The sequence below is a fragment of the Cnephaeus nilssonii genome (assembly GCF_951640355.1).
Source record: "Cnephaeus nilssonii genome assembly, chromosome: 6".
Taxonomy (NCBI): Eukaryota; Metazoa; Chordata; class Mammalia; order Chiroptera; family Vespertilionidae; genus Cnephaeus; species Cnephaeus nilssonii.
The window spans coordinates 1,087,269-1,108,921 of record NC_137077.1 but is presented as its reverse complement, the minus strand read 5'-3'; the positions used below and the strand labels follow the sequence as shown (position 1 = coordinate 1,108,921).

At 66.0% G+C, this 21,653-nt stretch overlaps 1 protein-coding gene across 1 annotated transcript in view; it reads right to left on the bottom strand.

The window, feature by feature from the left end:
• CELSR1 (cadherin EGF LAG seven-pass G-type receptor 1) overlaps positions 1 to 21,653 on the bottom strand; it is a 103,601-nt gene that overhangs the window by 34,980 nt on the left and 46,968 nt on the right. Inside the window, 4 exon segments of the mRNA XM_079774575.1 lie at positions 13,488 to 13,576; positions 14,088 to 14,160; positions 14,162 to 14,204; positions 19,513 to 19,735. Of these exon segments, the coding sequence (XP_079630701.1) occupies positions 13,488 to 13,576; positions 14,088 to 14,160; positions 14,162 to 14,204; positions 19,513 to 19,735 (428 nt within the window).

Below are 21,653 nucleotides of genomic sequence, written 5' to 3'. Positions count from 1 at the left end.
AGCGGAGAAGGGAGCAAAGCCCTATTCTTGCAGTAATCTTCCTGCAACGGGCCTCTCGTAAAAATATATCTTTTAAAAAACAAACAAATAAGAAAAACAAACCTCCCAGTAGCTAAATGTTAAAACCGCCCACATGTCCACCAGCGGAGGAGTGAGTGGGCACACAGGCTGTGGGTGTCTATTAGGCGGAATATTACGCAGCCAGGAAAAAGGAACAAGGCGCTGGTCCATGCTGCACTGTGAGTGAACCTCCAAAACATGAGCTCAGTGGAAGAAGCTGCCACAAAAGGCCACGTGCTGTGTATGTGACTCAACTTACAGGAAATGTCCACACGGGCAAGTCCCCGGACAGCAAGCAGCCCAGTGGTTCCCAGGGCTGGGGACCTGGGCGTGGCTGCTGATGGGTAGTTTCAGGCTAGGGCGATGCCGGCACCACGCTGTGCCTGCACCGAGCGACACTCGACAGCTCACCTCCAGTGCGTCATCGTGTCGCGTGAACGTCACGACTAGAAAGCTGTGGGGCGGGCACCGGCCATCACTTCCCCGGTCCCTCTGGGTCACCTCTGGGAGCTCCCCTGGCCACTGCCTACCTGTCACCTTTGGGGACTCGGTCCCCATTCCATCTGCAAAATGAGGAGAAGACACAGCACGGAGCCTTCCTGCCACGAGGGACAGTAACAAGCTGCCGTGAGGGAGAGTCCTCCATGAGGCGAGGAGGTGGGCGTGCTCCCCGGGCACTGCCTGAGCGGGTGACCGGGACGGGGGGGGGGGGGGAGAACCGCGGACGCCGGCACGTGTGTGTGGCCTGGGCTCAGGTCCCCGGACTGTGTCACGGAAGGACAGCCCACCCCGCGCTGCTGGGCCTGCCGGAGCGGGGAGGGTGACGCTCTGGTGGAAAGAAATCGGACAGGGCGACAGCGCCCGCCGACGTCCGTGTGTCCCCCTCCCGGGTCTGAAAGGAGAGCGTGGCCGCCGCTGCCCGGGGAGCACGGAGGACGAGGGGTGACGCCGGCCGAGGGGAAAGCGCGTGGCTGTGCTGGCACGAGGGGGGCGGGGGTGTGTGTGTGTGAGAGAGAGATAAAGGGGAAGACGAATACGCCGCTCCTTGCGTTTCTAAGATGAATCTGTAAAGCTTGCCACCCACTTTCACACAGAAAAAGCCTACGTGGCAATGCCGAGTATCTTCACGATTCTCACATCGGAAGGGTGCCAGGCACACGACGGGCCCTGCCCCTTCCCTCCTGGGGTGTGGCGGGTCTACACGGGGCAGCCGGCCAAGCCGAGGACCCTCCCTGCACCCCGCCCCTGCAGGAGCCAGGCCTGGGCATCTGGGGTCGAGCAGGCACAGATTTGCCAACTGCAGGTGAACGCAGCCAGATGGTGGGCTGCAGCCGCCCGTGCCCGGCAGGTGGCAGTGGGCGGGACCAGTGAGACAGACCCACCATGGCCCCCCCCCCCACCCGCCACCAGCTCAGCGAATGCCTGCAGGCCGCCGCGGCTTCAGGGGGCCACACGCTTTCAAACCTGTGCGGGTTCCCGATTCCCGGCCCGTCAGCCGGCCCCCACCTGGGAGGGTGTCCTCTCCCCGCCCTCAGGCCCGCCCTCCCGGCGAGGGACTGCATTCAGACCCTCTAAAGGCGGCGGGGCTTCAGTGCACAAAGCGCTTGTCCTCAGAGCGCTCACATTTCCACAGCCTTTTACCCGTTACCGACGGGCCCTCCTGGGGCCCTGCCGGGGCTCGGTTTCAAACGCTGGGGGCAGCGGGGAGGCCTGGGCGCTGAAACCAGACACCGGGAGGCCCAGGTCCGGGGGCACAACTGGATCCGTGCTCGTGTCAGGAACGGTTAAAGGACTTCATATCCAATAATCCACGGACGGCTGGGCAGCAGGCATGTCACACCGTCAGGGCAGCCTGCGCAGGTAGCGTGTGGGCGCGTCTCACGGCGCGATCAGGCCCGGCGCCTGGGCGTGCCGAACCAGCCCACGGCGACAGCCGCGCCAAGACACGTGGGCAAGAGCCTGCTGGTCCTGGCACAGAGCTGACAGGCACCCTCAGAGGCAAGCCGGCGTTTCTCTGAGGCTCATCGGTGGACCAGGTCACGTGGAGAAAACACACACACACTCACACACTCACACACACACACACACTCACACACACACACACTCACATACACACTCACACACACTCACACACACACACACTCTCTCACACACACACACTCACACACACACACTCACACACACACACACTCACACACTCACACACACACACACACACTCACACACACACACTCACACACACACTCACATACACACACACTCACACACACACTCACACACACACACACTCACACACACACACACTCACATACACACACTTATACACACACACTCACATACACACATACTCACACACACTCACACACACACTCACACACACACGCACTCACACACACACTCACATACACACACACACTCACATACACACACACACATACTCACACACACACACACACTCTCACACACACACACTTCCAGGAACCAAACCGAATTCCCTAAGAAGCTCCCGACAGGCCTTTGTCGGAACTCAAACTGGAGGCCCGGGCGGCCTGGGTTGGGCTCCCACACCTGCAGGCAGGTGATGGGGCCTGATCTGGGGAGACCACTCCCCGAGCCCCAACTTCCCCACCTGCACCATGCAGGTGTGACTCCTCAGGCAGGCCGAGCCCCGCCAGGACCCCTCCCTGGTCAGGCCCCCACGCAGGTGCCCCCCGCCCAGCACCCACAGGGAAGGGGAGCAGGAATGCAGGAAGACAGGTTGGGGGACAGGCAGCTCACCCGGACGCTCCCACCCTTGCCAACGCCTCCCCCCTCTTGTCAAGGACTTTCTCATCTCTGCTGGTCCGCCCCCCGCCTTCCCAGCTCCTTTCGCGGGGACCTCCCCTGCCCGCTCACAGGAATGCCAGGCCCCGGGCGGCTCGGCCATGCGCGGGCACGCGAACAGACCCCACGCCCGTCCATTTCACCTGCTCCCCACCCGGCCACACGGTAAGGCCTCGCCGACCGGCGGCTCCCCCGAGGCCGGGGACTGGCCCGAAGGCTGCAGAGCCTCTGCAAGGACAATGGCTGCCCCAGGCCCGGCGGTCTCTCACCGGGGCGGTCACCAGCGGCCGGGCGGAGGCTCTGCAGCGCGGCCTGGTTCCCCGGCCCGCCTCACCGCGCCTGCCGTCGGGGCCGGGGCCTTTTCCGCAGCATTAAAAAGTCTTGCCTTCGCTCGGCCAGCGTGGCTCAGCGGTGGAGTGTCGACCCAGAAACCAGGAGGTCATGGTTCGATTCCCGTCAGGGCACAGGCCCAGGCTGTGGGCTCGGTCCCCGGGAGGCAGCTGATCGATGTCTCTATCTCATCAATATTTCTCTCTCTCTCTCTCCCTTCCTCTCTGAAATCAATAAAAAAATATATTTTAAAAAGTTTTGCCTTCTTTAGTCAGTTAAATTGCGGGCAAAAGCTGAGTTCCCCAACATTAAGTTGCAAAAGTACTTCCTTGAGTTTAACGTTAAGGACCAAAAGCAGCCAGCCCTCTCCGGGCAGCATTCTTTAAGACACCGGACCCCGTCCTGGGAAGGACCTGGTCCTCCTCAGAGGGGTCGCTGCTGCTCGGCATGAACTGGGGGGGCCTCGGGCACCCACCGGAGCTCATGTCCCTGCACAGTGGGACCACAGATCTGACTGCTGCCATCCCCCGCCACGAGGGGCTCCTGCCCCCGAGATGGGCCCCGGGCTGAGCCCACATTGTCCCCGGAGAGAAAGGACAGACGGCTTTGTGCAATGACAATGTCCCTCTGGGCCACGAGGATTTCAGGTCACAGGGCATCTGTTCACACACTCACCCACGTGCACACACACTCACCCATGTGCACACATGCACACACACTCACCAGCTCACACTCACGTGCACACACACTCACCAGCTCCCACTCACCGTGCATATGCACACACTCACCGGCCCACACTCACTGTGTGTGCACACACCACACACTCACTAGGCCACACGCACATGTGCACACACACACTCACTTGCACACATGCACACACACTGCTGCAAAGCCCAGCCTGCTCCTGCTGGGACCCTCACAAGCCCGTGTGCCCAGAGTGTGCACAGCAGCAGAGACGCCAGGACCCCCCAGACTCCAGGCCTGCCCTGGCTCCACCTCGCTCTGACCAGCCTCCCCTGCCCCGCTCCCCGCCGGCAGGCCATGAGGGTGCCGGGCTGGGAGTGGAGTGAGATCGGGGCACGCTGAGCTGGGAGGCAGGAAGCTCAGAGGAGACTGAGGGGAAGGGGGTGAGGCGCAGGCTCGGAGGGCCCACAGGGTAGGTGAGCTGCCAGGCCCCTCCCTCTGGGCCTCAGTTTCCCCTCCTCAGTCAGTAACCGTCCTCGTCCCAGGGGTGGGGGTGGAGAGCCGGGAAGGGGGACACGGGGGCTGCATCTCATTCCCAGGCCTCGGAGGGAAGTGAAGGGGGAGCTGGGTACGGGTGGGGTGCCAGGCGGCGGCAGGGGGAGGAGGGGAGGCCGGGACGCCCGGCCTGCGGGACTTTCCATGACGGGCTGGACAGGGCCCGGGCGGGGCTGCGCTGTCGCTGGGAACAGTTTCCACAGCAGGTGGCTCCCGCCCGCCCGCCAGGCTGCTCAGGACAGGAAGCGGGCGACCCTGCCCGGCTCCAGGCCGCCGGGCCCCTCCTCTCCGGGTGCTGTTTCCGGGAGGAGACGCCCCCTCTGACCCACAGATGCGCGGCATCCATCGCCTGTCCAGGGGGCAGCCACGGCCGAGCCATTCCCCCGAGAAACGGCCGCCCAAGCAGGACACGCGGCCGGAGAGCAACAGAAGGGCCGACTGAGATGTGGGGGGGATACAGGGGGGGCTCAGCTGGGCCGGGGGGTTAGGGGGGAGCGGGAGGGGGGGCTGGCTGGGATGGGGGGGAGGGGGAGCGGGGGGCTCGGCTGGGCTGGGGGTTAGGGGGGAGCGGGAGGGGGGCTGGCTGAGACGGGGCTCACGGGAAGGACAGTGCAGCTGTCCCCACACGCTCCTCTGACACAGGTGTCCGCTCGGCAGGGTCCGTGGGAGGAGCAAAGCCAGGGAGCCCGGTGCAGATGGGGAACAAGGTGCCCGTCTGGCCCGCGCTTCACGATAAAGGCTCCCTGTGCTTCACAAAAGCTCACGGAAACTTCTAGAACCTCAGCTTCCGTGTCGTGGACATTGAGTGAGGTGACTTTTCCAACAGAAAGCTTAGAAGAAGAAATCAGCCCTGGCCGGCAGCTCAGTGGTTAGAGCACCCGCCCTCAACCCGAAGCGTCCCAGGTTCGATTCCGGCCAAGGGCACATACCTGGGCTGTGGGGTCCCCGCCCCATTGGGGCTCATGGAGGAGGCAACCCATGGATGTGTCTCCCTCACATCAACGTTTCTCTCTCTCTCTCCTCTCTTCCCTTCAGCCTCACTTCCACTCTCCCTAAAACCAACGGGGAAAATATCCTCCAGTGAGGAGGGTAATAAAAATTATAAATAAAAGAAGAAATGGGAACTGGTTCATAATCCCACCCCCAGCGGCCTCCTGCCGGGCCTTTGAGGAAAGCACCGGGGAATGAGTGATCCCGCGCAGGCAGGTCGAAGCCGGACACAGAAGCCGCCTCCCTGCTCCCCAACCTGATTCCCACACGCACATGGGGGGAGACCCGTTAAGAGAACAGCCTCAATAGCGCCCCCGTCTCAGAACCACGAGGAAGAACAGACGCCTGATGTTCCCACCACACGCTGGGGGGGGGGGGGGGGGGGGTTGTGACCAGGAACGCTGCCGGCCGCGGGCTGCTCGTGGCCTTGCTTCCTGAGGGGCGGGCGGCCTTCGGGAAAGACGGACGCGCACGCCAGCACGACGCGTACCGCTGTGGGAGGCCGGAGCTCTCCATCGAGAGAGCGTTGTAGATGCACATTCGAGCAAACGCACTAGAGACCTGACACCTCACCCGCTCCCACCGACACGAGCCACCCCGCAGGAGGGGGCCCCACACGGCCCAGGCGCGGCCGCTGATCATCAGGAGGTGGGGCGTTTCCACCTCCACGGGGACCCCGCCGCCGCCCGCGCAGCCACGCCGTGTCCCTCCCGTTGGCGGCTGTTGTGAAGAGAGCGGCTGTGGGCACCCGTGGGCAGGTTTCCGCGTGGGCAGGGGGTGTCTGCCTCCACGAGGGGCGTGGCCGTGGCTTTCCCGTCGGGGCTGTCTTCATCTGCTCGGGGTCTCAGGGCACAACTCCCCTCACCAAGGGAGCGGCAGGTGCTCCCCGCTTTTCTCCTTTCTGATGCAACTCCTGACATCTGACAGGGGTCCCAGCGAGACCACCTGGGCCTGCAGAGTTCATTTGGGGAGGTGTTTGGTTTTTTTAAAATATATATTTTTACTTATTTCAGAGAGGAATGGAGAGGGAGAGAGAGAGATAGAAACATCCATGATGAGAGAGAATCATGGATCGGCTGCCTCCTGCACGCCCCCTACTGGGGATCGAGCCCGAAACCCAGGCCTGTGCCCTGACCAGGAATGGAACCCGGGACCCTTTAGTAGGCAGGCTGACGCTCTATCCACGGAGCCACACCGGCTAGGGCTCGCTTGGGGGAGTTTTTAAATTACAAATTCCACTTCCTGAAGGGTAACATGGTCATTCAAATTACTTTTTATATTGGGTGAGTTGTGGTAGTTCATGTTTTTTGAGGAACTGGGGATTTATTCTCGATGTTAGTAATCCACGTCTTCTCTCTTTCCTTGTTAGTCTCGCCAGAATATTTGTCAAGGTTTTTTACCTTTCCAAAGCTCTTTGTTTCGTTGATTTTTCTCTGTTTTTCTGTTTTCAACGTCACTGGTTTCTGCTGTTATTTTATTGTTTCTTTCCCCCTACATGCTCTGGGCTTATTTTGCTCTTCTTTTTCCAAGTTCTTGAGGTGGGAGCTTAGATTATTGACTTGAGACTTTTCCTCTTTTCTCATGTAAGTATTGTAGTGCTACGAATTTACCTCTCAGCACTGCTCTAACTGCACCCCACATCTTTTGCTATTTTGTATTTCATTTTTTAAAATTCTAAACAAACTTGCTTCCTTCTTTTCTGAGTAACTGAATGCTGCAGTCAAGTCTCCGTTAGGCCTTCTCTTTGCCACACCATTGGAGTCAGTCGGCACAGTCAGGACAAACGAGGCAGCAGCTTACACACCCGGGGCTGCATGACAAGGGTGGTGGGGGTAGCTGGTGGGGGCTGAGGGCAAGTGAGGGTGGTAGCTGAGTGAGGCAGTCACCTGGAGGGGTTAGGAGGTGGTTTAAATCATGATGATTGAGAAAAGAAATAACTATATTGAGAGGTAGAAATATGAATGATGAGAGAGAATCATTGATCGGCTGCCTCGTGCACAACCCTTACTGGGGATTGCATCCACAACCTGGGCACCTGCCCTGACCGGGAATTGAACCGTGACCTCCTGGTTCAAAGGTCAACGTTCCACCACTGAGCCACACCGGCTAGGCGGTAACATGCTTTGTTATCTATCGACAACATCCTCAGACATCTCTCCGCCTGGGTGCGCAGAGCTGTCACGGCTGCAGGACACTCCACTTCAAGGACGACCCTGTCCTCTGTTCAGTACGTCTGAACTGGTTCTGTGAGTTGGATTCTAGGAGAGAACCGGGCACCCACTTTTATTTAAAAACAACAAAGACAGACCCAGCTGGGGAGCTCGGCTGGTTGGAGGGTCGTCCCCACACGCCAAGGTTGCGGGTTCCGTCCCCAGTAGGGCACATACAAGAAACCACCAGCGATGCATAAATAAGTGAGGCAACACATCGACGTCTCTTCCTCAGACAAAGACAGTAACAAATGCCTCGTTCTCACCGTTTGGGGAAAGATACAATCCTGCCTGTCGCTAACAGCCACTTCCCACCTTTCTGGACACAGGCCACAGGCCAGGCTTTGGGGGGCGGGGAGCGCTCTATGACAAACAGAACAATGCCACCCAGACATCCCTGTACCTGCCGTGGGGGGAGGGGAGGGACCGGCGAGGTGGCGCCATAGGACAGTCACTTAAAAGAGCCCTGGCTCGGCCACACCCGAGTTCCAGGCGTAAGAAGTCTCTCCGGATCCCGACAGACTTCCGCCGGCGCATTCACCCTCCGGCAGGCGGGTGGGGGGTGCTCACCCGTCTTCTACAAAAGCCTCGGAAAACGACCTCTGTGACGTGGGGATGGTCCCAAATCCTCCCGGCGAGCCCCAACCTCCGAGGCGGGTGTGGGCGGGGCTCTGCTGCTCCCTCCAGGCCAGACGGAGCTCAACGTGTTTGTGCAAAGCGCCTGCCTCTGAAAATGCCTCCCCAGAAACACGCGACTCCTGCGTGCCCTCAGCACCTCGGAAGGCCATGCCCACGACAGACCTTCCCTCTAAAACGCCACCAGCGGAGGGAGCCAGCGACTGCCCTGCTCCCGTGGGCACGGCCCTGACCGGGGGTCCCCGTGCTCGGGCTGCAGGCTGGCTTTGGCCACGGGAGACCAGAGGGAGACCAGAGGGAGGGTGGGCGGAGCAGCCGGGAGGGGCCAGGCTGCCGTGTCCCTCCGCGGAGGCCGGGACTGGGTTCCACTCGGCCCTCTCCCTAGGCCTCGGGACTACGGGCGGTCCCAGGCCAGGTCCCGAGATCCCCCTGGTAATCAGCCTCCCGGGCACCACCTGTTTAGGGTTCCCTCTGTTTCCTGTGGGGACCCTGATTGAGAAAAGAGCCCAGGCGGGCTCCCAGGGCAAACTGCGGGTCCCAGGGCCCCCAGAGAATTCCCACCCAGGATGCACTTAAATGAACCCCATCTCGGAGAAGCAGGGTTCAGGGAGGGCGCCTGAAGCAGCGCTGGTCGGTGGGCGCTGAGGGGTGTCGGGGCTGCTGGCCGCCGGCATCTGCTGTGGCCAATTATTCAGACGCGTTGTCTGGCACGGCTCAGGGGTTGTGCGTCGACCTCTGAACCTGGAGGTCACAGTTCGATTCCAAGTCAGGGCACGTGCCCAGGTTGTGGGCTGGATCCCCAGTGGGGGGCATGCAGGAGGCAGCCGATCGATGATGCTTTCTCATCGTTGATGTTTCTATCTCAGTCTCCCTCTCCCTTCCTCTCTGACATCAATAAAAAAAAGCAACCAGCTAGGGTTGGCATGGAGGGCACCGCTGCTGCCCGGGGAGGGGTCACCCACCACAACCTGCCCAGCCAGCCCGGGGAGGGGTCACCCACCATGACCTGCCACAGCCAACCCGGGGAGGGGTCACCCACCACGACCTGCCCAGCCAGCCCGGGGAGGGGTCACCCACCACAACCTGCCCAGCCAGCCCGGGGAGGGGTCACCCACCATGACCTGCCACAGCCAACCCGGGGAGGGGTCACCCACCACGACCTGCCCAGCTAGCCCGGGGAGGGGTCACCCACCACGACCTGCCCAGCCAGCCCGGGCTGGGCTGCTGGTGGACCCGAGCCGGGAGCATGCCCCGAGTGCAGGGCGGCTGCCCCTTACGCACCATTCCCAGCCGCCTTCCCTGCTCATCCCAGCGGCCTCCTGGCTTCGGCCAGCAGTGCCTCTGCCCCCCAAGTGCGCCCCCAAGCCCGCCCAGCCCCACCAGTCACACGGACCCTCAACACAGGCTCATCTGCTGTCTGGGGGTGGCAGGGGGTGACCTTGGTAGTGCCTGGACACACCTGGGAGAGCAGGGACAGGAGTCCCAAGAGCCACGGCCCAGAGGCAGAGGCCCAGATCTGAGCATTGCGTGTGGGGTTGCATGTGGGGCTGCATGTAGGGTTGCATGTGGGGCTTGGCGTGCCAGAGGCAGCAGCACACGGAGCAATTGGCCTGGTTTCCTCCATGAAACAGCCTCAGGCGACAGGAAATGGCTGGGCTGGGGTGGGGGGGGGGGAGGGCTCAGCTCTGCGCTGACAGGCAGCGGGACGGGGCGGGGTGGGGCCGGCGGGATCAGGGATCCGCCACCTGCCTGTCCTCACGGGCGGGCGGGGCCCCTCCTTCCTCCGGACGTTCCGGGGCTCCTTGGTGCTCCTGGGGGTCCCGGCAACGGGCCAGGTGCAGAGCGATGGGCAATGGGCGAAGGCCTCGCGTGGCGAGCCAGCCAGCGCTGCTGTCCCCGCTCAGCTGTGACGCTGTGGCTGCAGCCATCGCAGAGGCTTCCGGGACGTGCCCGTGCGGGCTCTCCGTAGCCAAAGCCGCCGCCGCCCCGGAGACGGGCTCCCACACGGGCGGGAGGGCGAATGGCCACGTGCTTCCTGTTTCCCTGACGCGGGGCAAGGGCCCGAGGGTCACCCGGCTGCCCCCACTGGCCTGCCCCCGCCGGGCACGCCACCCCCACCCCCACTGGCCTGCCCCTGCCGGGCACGCCGCCCCACCCCTCCCCCGCCGCCCCACCCCTCCCCCGCCGCCCCACCCCTCCCCCCGAAGCACACACCTCGGGGACCGCTGACCCCCATGCCCAGCTCCTGCCAACCGGAGGGGCCGGAGGCCGGGGCGGCCCAGAGGCGAGCACAGCCCACAGGAGGGGGGGGCGTTCTCGCGAGGTGGCGACGCCGGCCCCGGAGCAGTGAGCGGGCAGTGAGGGCGCCCCCTCTCTACTCAAGGGCGTGCGCGGTGTCGCGACAAAAGCCTGGACGTGTTTGGGCCAGAAAACCCGACTGCCTCCACCCGGGAGCCCGGAGGGCCAGACGGGGTGGGGGCTCTGTGCCGCCCCCGCACCAGGTGCTTCCCGAGAGCGGCAGGTGAGAGCACCTCACACCGGCCAAGGACTGTCCCAACGGCCAGGGCCACCGGGTCAGGCGGAGACGCGGGGACGCCAGCCCGAGACGGGAGTCGCGCCCGGTCATCTCCGTCTGTGAGGTCCGCTGTTCCATCGACTCAGCCACTGCGCCCCTCGCACTTCCTCTCCTCGCTCCCACATCCCTCCGCAGGCCATCCAGGCACGGCCAAGGCCACCCCCAGACAGCAGTAACGGGCAGCGGGCCCACGGGGCTGCGGGAGTCAGACCCTCCCAGGCGCCGGGAACCTCCTCCCCTTCGTCCTCAGGTTCCACCCGGAGTCACTTCAGACGGGCACCCCCCCAACTTCTCCTCCACCCCACGGCGGGTAAGGCCCAGAGATCCACATGCGGGTCAGAACCGGCCGGCCCCCGCCCTGTGCGGTGACGCGGGCAGCTCCTGCCCACGGGCTGGGGACATCGGACGAAAACTGGTCACCATGGGGGTGCCTGGGAAGGGACCCCAGCAGGACGGGGGTGAAGGGCAGCCCCGGGGGGCAGAGGGCAGCGGTGGCAGGCTGGGGCGAGGACAGCGAGGACCTCAGGCCCGTGGGGGGAGGGGGGGTCAGTCACTGGTGTGGCCGTGAAGGAACAAACAACCCCCCCCCCCCACCACTGTCCACGTCTGCTTCTCAGAGGGAGGCCCCTCGCCGCCAGCCAGGCTCAGCCCGGCCCGGGAACGCCTGGGCGGGGGACAGGCCAGCGCAGACCCGGGCGGGGGGGGCCACGTCCACCGGGAGGGAGGGCACTGGGGGGCAGAGCCACAGCCGTGGAGACCAGCTGCGCATTTCAATGCGAAAACCCACAACACCTTTCCTTACCAGCCAGGAACCCGCGAGATAAAATGAAACCAGAAATGCCTGCCCCATCCCTGCATCTCCTCTGAGGCCCTCGGACGCTCCGGTGCCACCTGGCCAACGGGGCATCGGTGCCAGCTCTGAACGGCCGGCACGTTCACCTCCAGGAACGGCGCGGCCGAGGCGGCGGCAGGGAATGAAGCCTTTCTAAGCCCTTCCCGGTGGGGTGATCGCTGCTCCCCGTGTCCCCGCCCTCCCCACTCCCCGCCCGGAGCTCCCTGGGGGGGTATCTTGCCCAGCACCGGCTTGGTGCAGTCACACGGACCCTCAACACAGGCTCATCTCCTAAGGAACGTCTCAACCAGCACATGTTTTTACAATCTCAGAGCAGACGTGTCGTGGACGGGCAAGCTGCTGGGCCCGGCGGGAACGGCGTGGGGCCCGGCGGGAACGGCGTGGGGCCCGGCGGGAAGGGCGTGGGGCCCGGCGGGAAGGGCGTGGGGCCTGGCGGGAACAGTGTGGGGCCCGGCGGGAAGGGCGTGGGGCCTGGCGGGAACGGCGTGGGGCCCGGCGGGGAACGGCGTGGGGCCTGGCGGGAACGGCGTGGGGCCCGGCGGGAACGGCGTGGGGCCCGGCGGGAAGGGCGTGGGGCCTGGCGGGAACGGCGTGGGGCCCGGCGGGAACGGCGTGGGGCCCGGCGGGAAGGGCGTGGGGCCCGGCGGGAAGGGCGTGGGGCCCGGCGGGAACGGCGTGGGGCCCGGCGGGAACGGCGTGGGGCCCGGCGGGAAGGGCGTGGGGCCCGGCGGGAACGGCGTGGGGCCCGGCGGGAACGGCGTGGGGCCCGGCGGGAAGGGCGTGGGGCCCGGCGGGAAGGGCGTGGGGCCCGGCGGGAACGGCGTGGGGCCCGGCGGGAACGGCGTGGGGCCCGGCGGGAAGGGCGTGGGGCCCGGCGGGAACGGCGTGGGGCCCGGCGGGAACGGCGTGGGGCCCGGCGGGGAACGGCGTGGGGCCCGGCGGGAAGGGCGTGGGGCCCGGCGGGAACGGCGTGGGGCCCGGCGGGGAACGGCGTGGGGCCCGGCGGGAACAGCGTGGGGCCCGGCGGGAAGGGCGTGGGGCCCGGCGGGAAGGGCGTGGGGCCCGGCGGGAAGGGCGTGGGGCCCGGCGGGAAGGGCGTGGGGCCCGGCGGGAACGGCGTGGGGCCCGGCGGGAAGGGCGTGGGGCCCGGCGGGAAGGGCGTGGGGCCCGGCGGGAAGTGGTGTGGGGCCCGGCGGGAAGGGCGTGGGGCCCGGCGGGAAGGGCGTGGGGCCCGGCGGGAAGCGGCGTGGGGCCCGGCGGGAAGCGGCGTGGGGCCCGGCGGGAAGGGCGTGGGGCCCGGCGGGAAGCGGCGTGGGGCCCGGCGGGGAACGGCGTGGGGCCCGGCGGGAAGGGCGTGGGGCCCGGCGGGAATGGCGTGGGGCCCGGCGGGGAACGGTGTGGGGCCCGGCGGGAATGGCGTGGGGCCCGGCGGGAAGGGCGTGGGGCCCGGCGGGAATGGCGTGGGGCCCGGCGGGAAGGGCGTGGGGCCCGGCGGGAAGTGGTGTGGGGCCCGGCGGGAAGGGCGTGGGGCCCGGCGGGAATGGCGTGGGGCCCGGCGGGAAGCGGTGTGGGGCCCGGCGGGAACGGCGTGGGGCCCGGCGGGAACGGCGTGGGGCCCGGCGGGAATGGCGTGGGGCCCGGCGGGAAGCGGTGTGGGGCCCGGCGGGAACGGCGTGGGGCCCGGCGGGAACGGCGTGGGGCCCGGCGGGAAGCGGCGTGGGGCCTGGCGGGAATGGCGTGGGGCCCGGCGGGAACGGCGTGGCCAGCCTACCTTGTTGTAATACTGCACCTGCACCACGTGCCACTGCCCGTCACTCACGCCCCCAGGCACCTGCGGGGCCACCGTGGTCGTGGTCTCACCTGGGGGGCAGGAGGGGAGAAAAAACAGGTCAGCGGCCACGGAGGCTGGAGTCCTCCCGAGCGTCCGGATCCAGGATCTCTCCTAACGACCAGGACACCGTGTCTCCAGCTTGTGAATGTCTTCCGTCCACACGTCACCCCCTCAGGGAGCCCCCGGGTTTGGGAAACGGCGCTGCGTCTTCGGAGCCCCCACATAAATAACGCCGCCGCGGCCCGGCCGGCCTGGCTCAGCGGTTGAGTGTCGGCCTATGGACCAGGAGGTCACGGTCCCATTCCCCGTCAGGGCACAGGCCCGGGTTGTGGGCTGGATCCCCAGGGTGAGGCGTGCAGGAGGCAGCCGATCGACGATGTTTCTCTCTCATCATCGATGTCTCTATCTCCCTCTCCCTTCCTCTCTGACATCAATAAAGATACATTTAATAAATAATAACGCTGCAGGGCGGACCGAACCCGGAACCAGGGCGGGAGCACCCGGGAGGTGGCGAGGCGAGGGGCTCCCCGCGGGGCCTACCTGCCGAGAAGGTGAGCTGCACCTGCTCGCCCACCACCTCCAGGGCGATGAAGTCGTGCTTCTCGTTGAAGCGGGCCGTTGTAGAGCAGCAGGCCATTCCTCTCCCGGGTGGCGAACCTGCGGGCCAAGCGGGGCAGGTCACGCGGGGGCTGAGCCCTGGAGAAGGGGGCCGGCCAGGGAGGGCACGGCCGGGCCGCCCGCAGGAACCAGGCCGCCCGGGCATTGTGCTCATCACGAGCTGCCGGCCCACAGAACCCACGAGCGCGATGCTCTCTCCGGAAGAAGGAGCGACACCAGGGGCCTGGCCAGCAGCCGGCGGACGGACGAGAGGCCGCACCTGCACAGCGTCCCACAGGATCCGCCCCGCTGTGCCCACCGGCGACGTGGGGACAGAGACCAGGCAGGGCACCGTCTGCCACGCAAGTGGGTCTCCCCCAAGCACGCCAGGCACGGGCTCCCCCCACCCCGAATCCACTGCCATCCAATGCGATGTCCCGACTTGTCTTAGCTAACTGCGCTCCCCACCCATCCGCCTATCACGTCCCTCGGGGTCTTTCTAAAATGTTCCTTTTCGGTTTGTTCCTAAGAACGCAGGGTCCCGAGGGGAGGGAGTGCGATTGGCTCACTGCGCACCCCGGAGCGCACTCAGGATCTGGTCCCAGAGGGCTGCTAGTGGGAGCTGGACAAACGGGGGGAAAGGCGCGAGTGACTCTGGAGAACGCGCAGACCTGCCAGACCCGCCGCTTCAGGAGAAAACCCCTCACTCGGACAAGAGAGCCGTTCAGGAGCCCCCTCCCACCCCGGGTGCGGAGGGAGCCCCCCATCAGACCCGTGGGTCCCCGACAGAGGGGGGTGGGGGGCTCAGGCCCAGGGAGTCGCCACACCCTCCCTTCACCCAGGTTCAGGGCCCCTGTGGAGCCTCCTGAACACGGGGGCTGTTTCCTGAAGGAGCTGCGTCCCCGAGGGCGGCTGTGTGGTGAAGGCCCTGCTCCCACCAGGCCGGCCGCCCTCTGCCCGCAGGGCCCCGCCTCCCGGTACGGGGAAGCCACAGCTCCCGCCGCCTGGGAGCCCATTTAGAATGCCGAGCTGATGGCCAACGAGAGGGAACACGCCCGCTCAGCGAAGTGGGGGCTCTGGGTGCGGGGTGAGCCGGCAGAAAAGGGGGTGATTTAAGACTGGGACCGACTGGACGCCAGGCTTGCTTCCCAGAACCTGCGCCGTGCGGGCCCAGCTCTCTGGGGGTCTCACGGAGCAGGTTTCTCCACGGGCCCCTGGGAGCCGCTCTGGGGAGGGCCCCACGCGGAGGGCACCTCCGGGCAGCTGTCCTGTCCACGCTGGAGACGAGGGCTCATGAAGAGCCCGGGGCCCAGGGGAGGGTCTCGGGGCGCGAGCAAGAGGGAAGGCGAGAAACCGAGAGGAGGCCTGGGAGGGGAGGGGAGGGGCAGGAGAGAACAAAGCGGGGCGGGGGGCGGGGGGCGGGGGGCGGGGGGCGGGGGGAGGCAGCCGGAGCCGCTCAGCGAGGAGGCACTTGGCAAACAGGACGTGGAAAGAGGAGAAGCAGCAGGAGAGTAACCGCCGCCCCGAAACCGAAGCCGCCGTGCCCCAGCCCACCTTTCCCACGGGCCCGCAGCCCGCCGTGCCCCAGCCCACCTTTCCCACGGCGCCCGCGGCCCGCCCCCCCAGCCCACCTTTCCCACGGGCCCGCAGCCCGCCGTGCCCCAGCCCACCTTTCCCACGGCGCCCGCGGCCCGCGTGCCCCAGCCCACCTTTCCCACGGGCCCGCAGCCCGCCCCCGCAGCCCACCTTTCCCACGGGCCCGCAGCCCGCCGCGCCCCAGCCCACCTTTCCCACGGGCCCGCAGCCCGCCGTGCCCCAGCCCACCTTTCCCACGGGCCCGCAGCCCGCCCCCCCAGCCCACCTTTCCCACGGGCCCGCAGCCCGCCGTGCCCCAGCCCACCTTTCCCACGGGCCCGCGGCCCGCCCCCGCAGCCCACCTTTCCCACGGGCCCGCAGCCCGCCGTGCCCCAGCCCACCTTTCCCACGGGCCCGCGGCCCGCCGTGCCCCAGCCCACCTTTCCCACGGGCCCGCAGCCCGCCGTGCCCCAGCCCACCTTTCCCACGGGCCCGCAGCCCGCCGCGCCCCAGCCCACCTTTCCCACGGGCCCGCAGCCCGCCGTGCCCCAGCCCACCTTTCCCACGGGCCCGCAGCCCGCCGTGCCCCAGCCCACCTTTCCCACGGGCCCGCAGCCCGCCGTGTCCCAGCCCACCTTTCCCACGGGCCCGCAGCCCGCCCCCGCAGCCCACCTTTCCCACGGGCCCGCAGCCCGCCGCGCCCCAGCCCACCTTTCCCACGGGCCCGCCGCCGGCCCCCCGCAGCCACAGCCCACAGCATTCCGTTCTGTCCAAACACGGTCATTCTGCTTTTGAGGTCATTCCCTACAAAATGCTGATGGGCCCGGCCGGCGAGGCTCCGTGGTTGAGCGCTGACCTATGAACCAGGAGGTCAGGGTTCAATTCCCGGTCGGGGCACAGGCCCGGGTTGCGGGCTCGATCTCCAGTGTGGGGCGTGCCGGAGGCAGCTGATCCATGGTTCTCTCTCATCATGGATATTTCTATCTCTTTCTCCCTCTCCCATCCTCTCTGACATCAGTAAAAATACTTTTTTAAAAAAAAAAAAACTGATTTTACCATGGCCCTGGCGTCCTAGCCATCATCACGTGTCCTGGAAATTGTCCATAAATTGCCGTCCAGTGGACGGAACGTGTCACGTGGACGTGTGGGTCACATTCTTTCTGGTCGCTCTGAACCTGGAGCTAGCCGACTTCCTTGTCCGTTCCCGGCAGGCTCGCCCTCGGCCTGCCCGCCTCCGGCCCCGGGGCTTCTGGCCGGCACCTTTTCGGTGGGACGGCCGAGCCTGGGTGCCTGGGGTGTTGGGAACAGGACGGTGCGCCCCTGAGGAGCTGCAGGCCAGCCGAAGGACAGCACGGACAGACGGACAGATGGCCGGACCTCGGCTGGTGACAGGACAGGCAGGGCTCTCCCTCTGGCGCCCACAGCGGAACCCCAGCCAGGGACCCATGCGGTCACTTCACTAAAGGTCCCAGAAGGACAGGCCTCGGCCTCCCACAATCAGCGCAGTCCAATAACAGCCCAGGAGGCCTGGCGGGACTCCCGCGCTGGGCAACGCACGAGAGGACAGGCCTAGAGAGGAGGTTCGAGCCACAGGAAACCTGCCCACGAGCCAAGCCCCCGTGGCACCCGTGTGCCCGCCAGGACCTTGCAGGCGGGCAGGGAGGAGGGTGGCCTGGCCCGCAAGCCAGGACGTCAGAGGCAGGAGGCGGCAGGCAAGGGGGCAGTCACCAGGCCTCTGCAGGGCTGGAATGCAGCGTGGCCTGGCCGGGGTCGGGGGGGCTTCCTGGAGGAAGCAGCACAGGGGGAGGGGCGGGGGAGGGGAAGGAAATAGCCTTGTGAGGCTGGACAGGTCCAGAGAACACAGGAGCTGAGGCGGCTCTGTCCCGGGACGCAGGGTGCCAGGGTCAGGGGTCAGGGGTCAGACCACAGAGGGCCTCATGCACCTTAAAAGGTTGGGCTTTGCCCCGCTGGTGTGGCTCAGTGGTTGAGCATCGACCTATGAACCAGGAGGTCAGGGTTCCATTCCTGGTCAGGGCACCTGCCCGGGGTTGCGGGCTCCATTCCCAGTGAGGGGTGTGCAGGAGGCAGCCAATCCATGGTTCTCTCTCATCACTGATGTTTCTATCACTCTCTCTCTCCCTTCCTCTCTAAAATAAATTTAATAAAATAAAATTTTTTAAAGAAGCTTGGGCTGTACCCCAGGCCCGGCAGGAGTGTGGACAGGGACCGACGTAACCGGCTGAGAGCAAATCCTGACACACAGGGGTCACCAGGGAGCGAGGACGGCGGGAGGGCCCAGGTGCCGGGCGTGGGAAGGAGTGAGGGGCTGGATGTGGGAGACATGAGGTCGAGGGGCTCGCGGGAGGGGCAGGGGCGGGACAAAGGTGGCACTGCCACCCCGGCTCATCTGCAGATGGGGTTCGAGTGGCAGAGACAGACACGGGGTCCCTCCAGGGTCTGCGGAGTGTGGGGCGCATGGGGATGTCCACAGGGAGACACCCACGGGCCAGAGCAGGGCGTTTTGGCGCCCCAGCCCTGCAGACACGGGCCCACCCTGTCTCCTCGGCTGCCTCTGAGCTCCGTCTGCGTCATCGGGAGCAGCGCCTCCCGGCACGGACGTCGAGGGTCTCTCCTGCTCGAGGTTAGCACCCCCAGGGGCATTTCTGACTCACCCTGTGGCCCGGACACCCCTCACGGGGCAGGCACCCTCTAACCAGGTGCTGTGCGGACTGACCGCACAAGCCGTGGCCCTCAGTAGCTCTGCCCCGTCCCCCAGGAGGCCACCCGTATGCCCCGAGTCAGCGCACACGCCTGGCTTCGTTGGGTTTCGGGGTGATGGTGGCGCACCCGCCTCGCACCCAGAGGCCCAGGCCCTGCTTGCAGACTATTCGCACCGGCATTCTACGGGGCCTGCTGGACTCCCAGGAGCGGAGCCTGCTCCATCCAGCCCGGGATGCCCAGAGGGCAGCAGGAGGGAGAGCCGGGTTCCAGGTGCACACCCAGAGGACACAGGACACAGCATTGCTACCCCAAGGCCGTGTCCCCCGGGGGCCCGGCCAACAGTGGCACAAACAACCGAGTATAAACCCACCTGCTCGCTGCGTTAAACCTGACGGGAATCTTTAAAACGGGAACGAGATTCGTACACATCACATCAAATCTAAACCCTCTGGGGGACACACTACGGAGCACAGCGCACAGTGGGCCTGCATCCTCATGTGGCCGTTAGGGGGCCAGTGAAGGGGCGGGCAGCCCCCGTTCCCCAGCCCGTGGGCGGCAAAGTGAGAAGCCGTGCTGAGTCCCCCGATGCCGAGCCCGCGGGTCCCTGCTCCCTCCGCCCTGGGCCACCGGGATGTCAGGGGCCCGAGCGCGGCCAGCGAGCAGGACCAGAACCGCCAGGACCACTGCCCGAGGGTGACCAGGCAGCCTCCCGGGGCACTGCTAACGTCTGAACCGGGAGCCCCGCGTTCTCATGAAGCAGCCGGCCCTCCAGCCAGCGCTGGGCCCGCGACCATCACAGGCCACGGCTGATGATGTGTTCTCTAGAGGGATGCCGAGCGGGAACACGTCCCATGGGGGGGGGTCATCCTGTGGGGGTCACGTCCTGGGGGGGGACACGTCCTGGGGGGGACACGTCCTGGGGGGGGGACACATCCTGGGGGGGACACGTCCTGCAGGGGACACATCCTGCGAGGCCACGTCCTGCGGGGGGAGTGGAGGGGGACACATCCTGTGGGGACACACGTCCTGCGGGGGGGGAGGAGGGGGACACATCCTGCGGGGACACACTCACGTGAGCGAGACGCTGAAGTGGAAGCGCTGCCGGAGGCCCCGGAAGGTGACGAAGGAGTGGGGCGGGAAGCTGCGGGTGGTCACCTCGCAGTAGGGCCTCTCGAAGCCGCCGGGCGGGCACACGCAGTGGAAGCCGCCGATGAGCAGGTTCACGCAGGTGCCCCCGTTCTTGCACACGCCGTGGGCGCAGCGGCCCGAGCGGACGTTCACCTCGCAGTGGTCACCTGCGGGGCGGGACGGGGGCGGGGGTCACACGGCCGCCAGAGGAGGGAGCGCCCCTCCCACCAGGCCCCGGAGACACGGCCACGCGTCCCGCAGCCGGGAGAGCCCGGCGGCCGCGGCTCGGGGGCGGGGCAGGATCGGCGGCCGTCCGGTGCCCTTCTCGTCGGAAGCTCGGCCCAGCTCCGGGGGCGACGTGAGGACGGGGCCAGCGGGTTCCCACAAGCACCCGGGGGGTGAGGGAGCTGAGTCCCACGGGCCTGGCAGGGAAATGAGCATTAACCCTGCTCAGCGTCGACCCGCTCTGAACACCCGCTGGCTGAGCCGCTCTCTCACCAGAGAACTGCCTAGAAACAACGAGGGTCAGGAGGGCCCGTGCCCCGCCCCACAGCGTGCCCGCGGCAACAGGAGCACGTGAGAACCTCGGCCGAGACGGGAGCCGGCATCACACTGTGCCCGAGCCCTCCCACGGCCCATCGGGCCGCCCCTGGCCCTCCAACTGAATTCCAACTTTTTTCAATATATTTGTATTGATTTCAGATGGGGGGGGGGGAGAGAGAAACATCAATGATGAAAGAAAACCATTGATTAGCTGCCTCCTGCACGCCCACACTGGGGATCGAGCCCACAACCCGGACATGTGCCCTGACGGGGAATTGAACTGTGACCTCCTTGTTCATAGGTTAATGCTCAACCATTGAGCCACACTGGCTGGGCCCAATTTGTTTTCATCACATCACCAGCCGGTGAGCTCACCCAGGGCAGGCACCACTGGAGCCTAGTCCTCCCTGGAGCCTAGTCCCTCAGTGACAGGAGGGTTCCGGAAGCTTCCCCAAGTTGACCGCCTCAGCCCCCAGGCCTGTTGGACCCAGAGCGTCCAGGACCTGGTCAGCTGTGAGGGTCCAAGTGCTTGCCAACGGGGGGTGACAGCCGGCACCCACTGGCTCTGAGCTGGCCGCCGTGGCCGCTGGCAGCCGTCTGGCCGGGCGGCCCCGCTCTCCGGACGGGAGGACGGCCCCACCCCACACAGCGTGGGCATCGCCAGCCCCTGGCCAACCTGCCCACTGTCAGAAGCTCCCGACAACCGGAAACTCACCAGCTCTCTAACACCCCTGGCCAGTTAGTGATTTTTAAATGAATGCCTTTCAAAACAAAAGCATTCCACCCACATGTTAAAAAACAAACAAAACCACTGTGCAAACGCAGGGCCTGAGAGAGGGCGTCTGCCCGTCCCGCAGGGAGCGTCATGCGTGCTGGGTGCCCCGGTGCGCGGCCAGCATCTGCCCGCCTGGCTCACGCTGGGGCTCAGAGGGCCTTCCTGTGAGCACACGCCATCCTCTCTCTCATCAATGACCGCGTAGTATTCCCCGAGAGCCCCGTCAAACTGAAGTCAGCGATGCTTCCCGTGCGGGACACATGGGCGTGCACACTGCTGACAGTTCTCTTTTATTGCAAACTAGTGGCCAGTGGCCCGGTGCATGAAATTCGTGCGGGGGGGTGGGGGTAGGGGGGAGTCCCTCAGCCCGGCCTGCACCCTCTCCAATCTGGGACCCCTCGGAGGATGTCCGACTGCCAGTTTAGGCCTGATCCCTGTGGGCCTAAACCGGCAGTTAGACATCCCTTTCACAATCCGGGACCGCTGGCTCCTAACTGCTTACCTGCCTGCCTGCCTGATTGCCCCTAACCACTCTGCCTGCCAGCCTGATCACCCCCAACTGTGCCGCCCTTCTGGCCTGATCACCCCAACTGCCCACCCCACCAGCCTGATCACCCCCAACTGCCCTCCCCTGCCAGCCTGATCACCCCCAACTGTGCCGCCCTTCTGGCCTGATCACCCCAACTGCCCACCCCACCAGCCTGATCACCCCCAACTGCCCTCCCCTGCCAGCCTGATCACCCCCAACTGTCCCCGCCCTGGCTTGA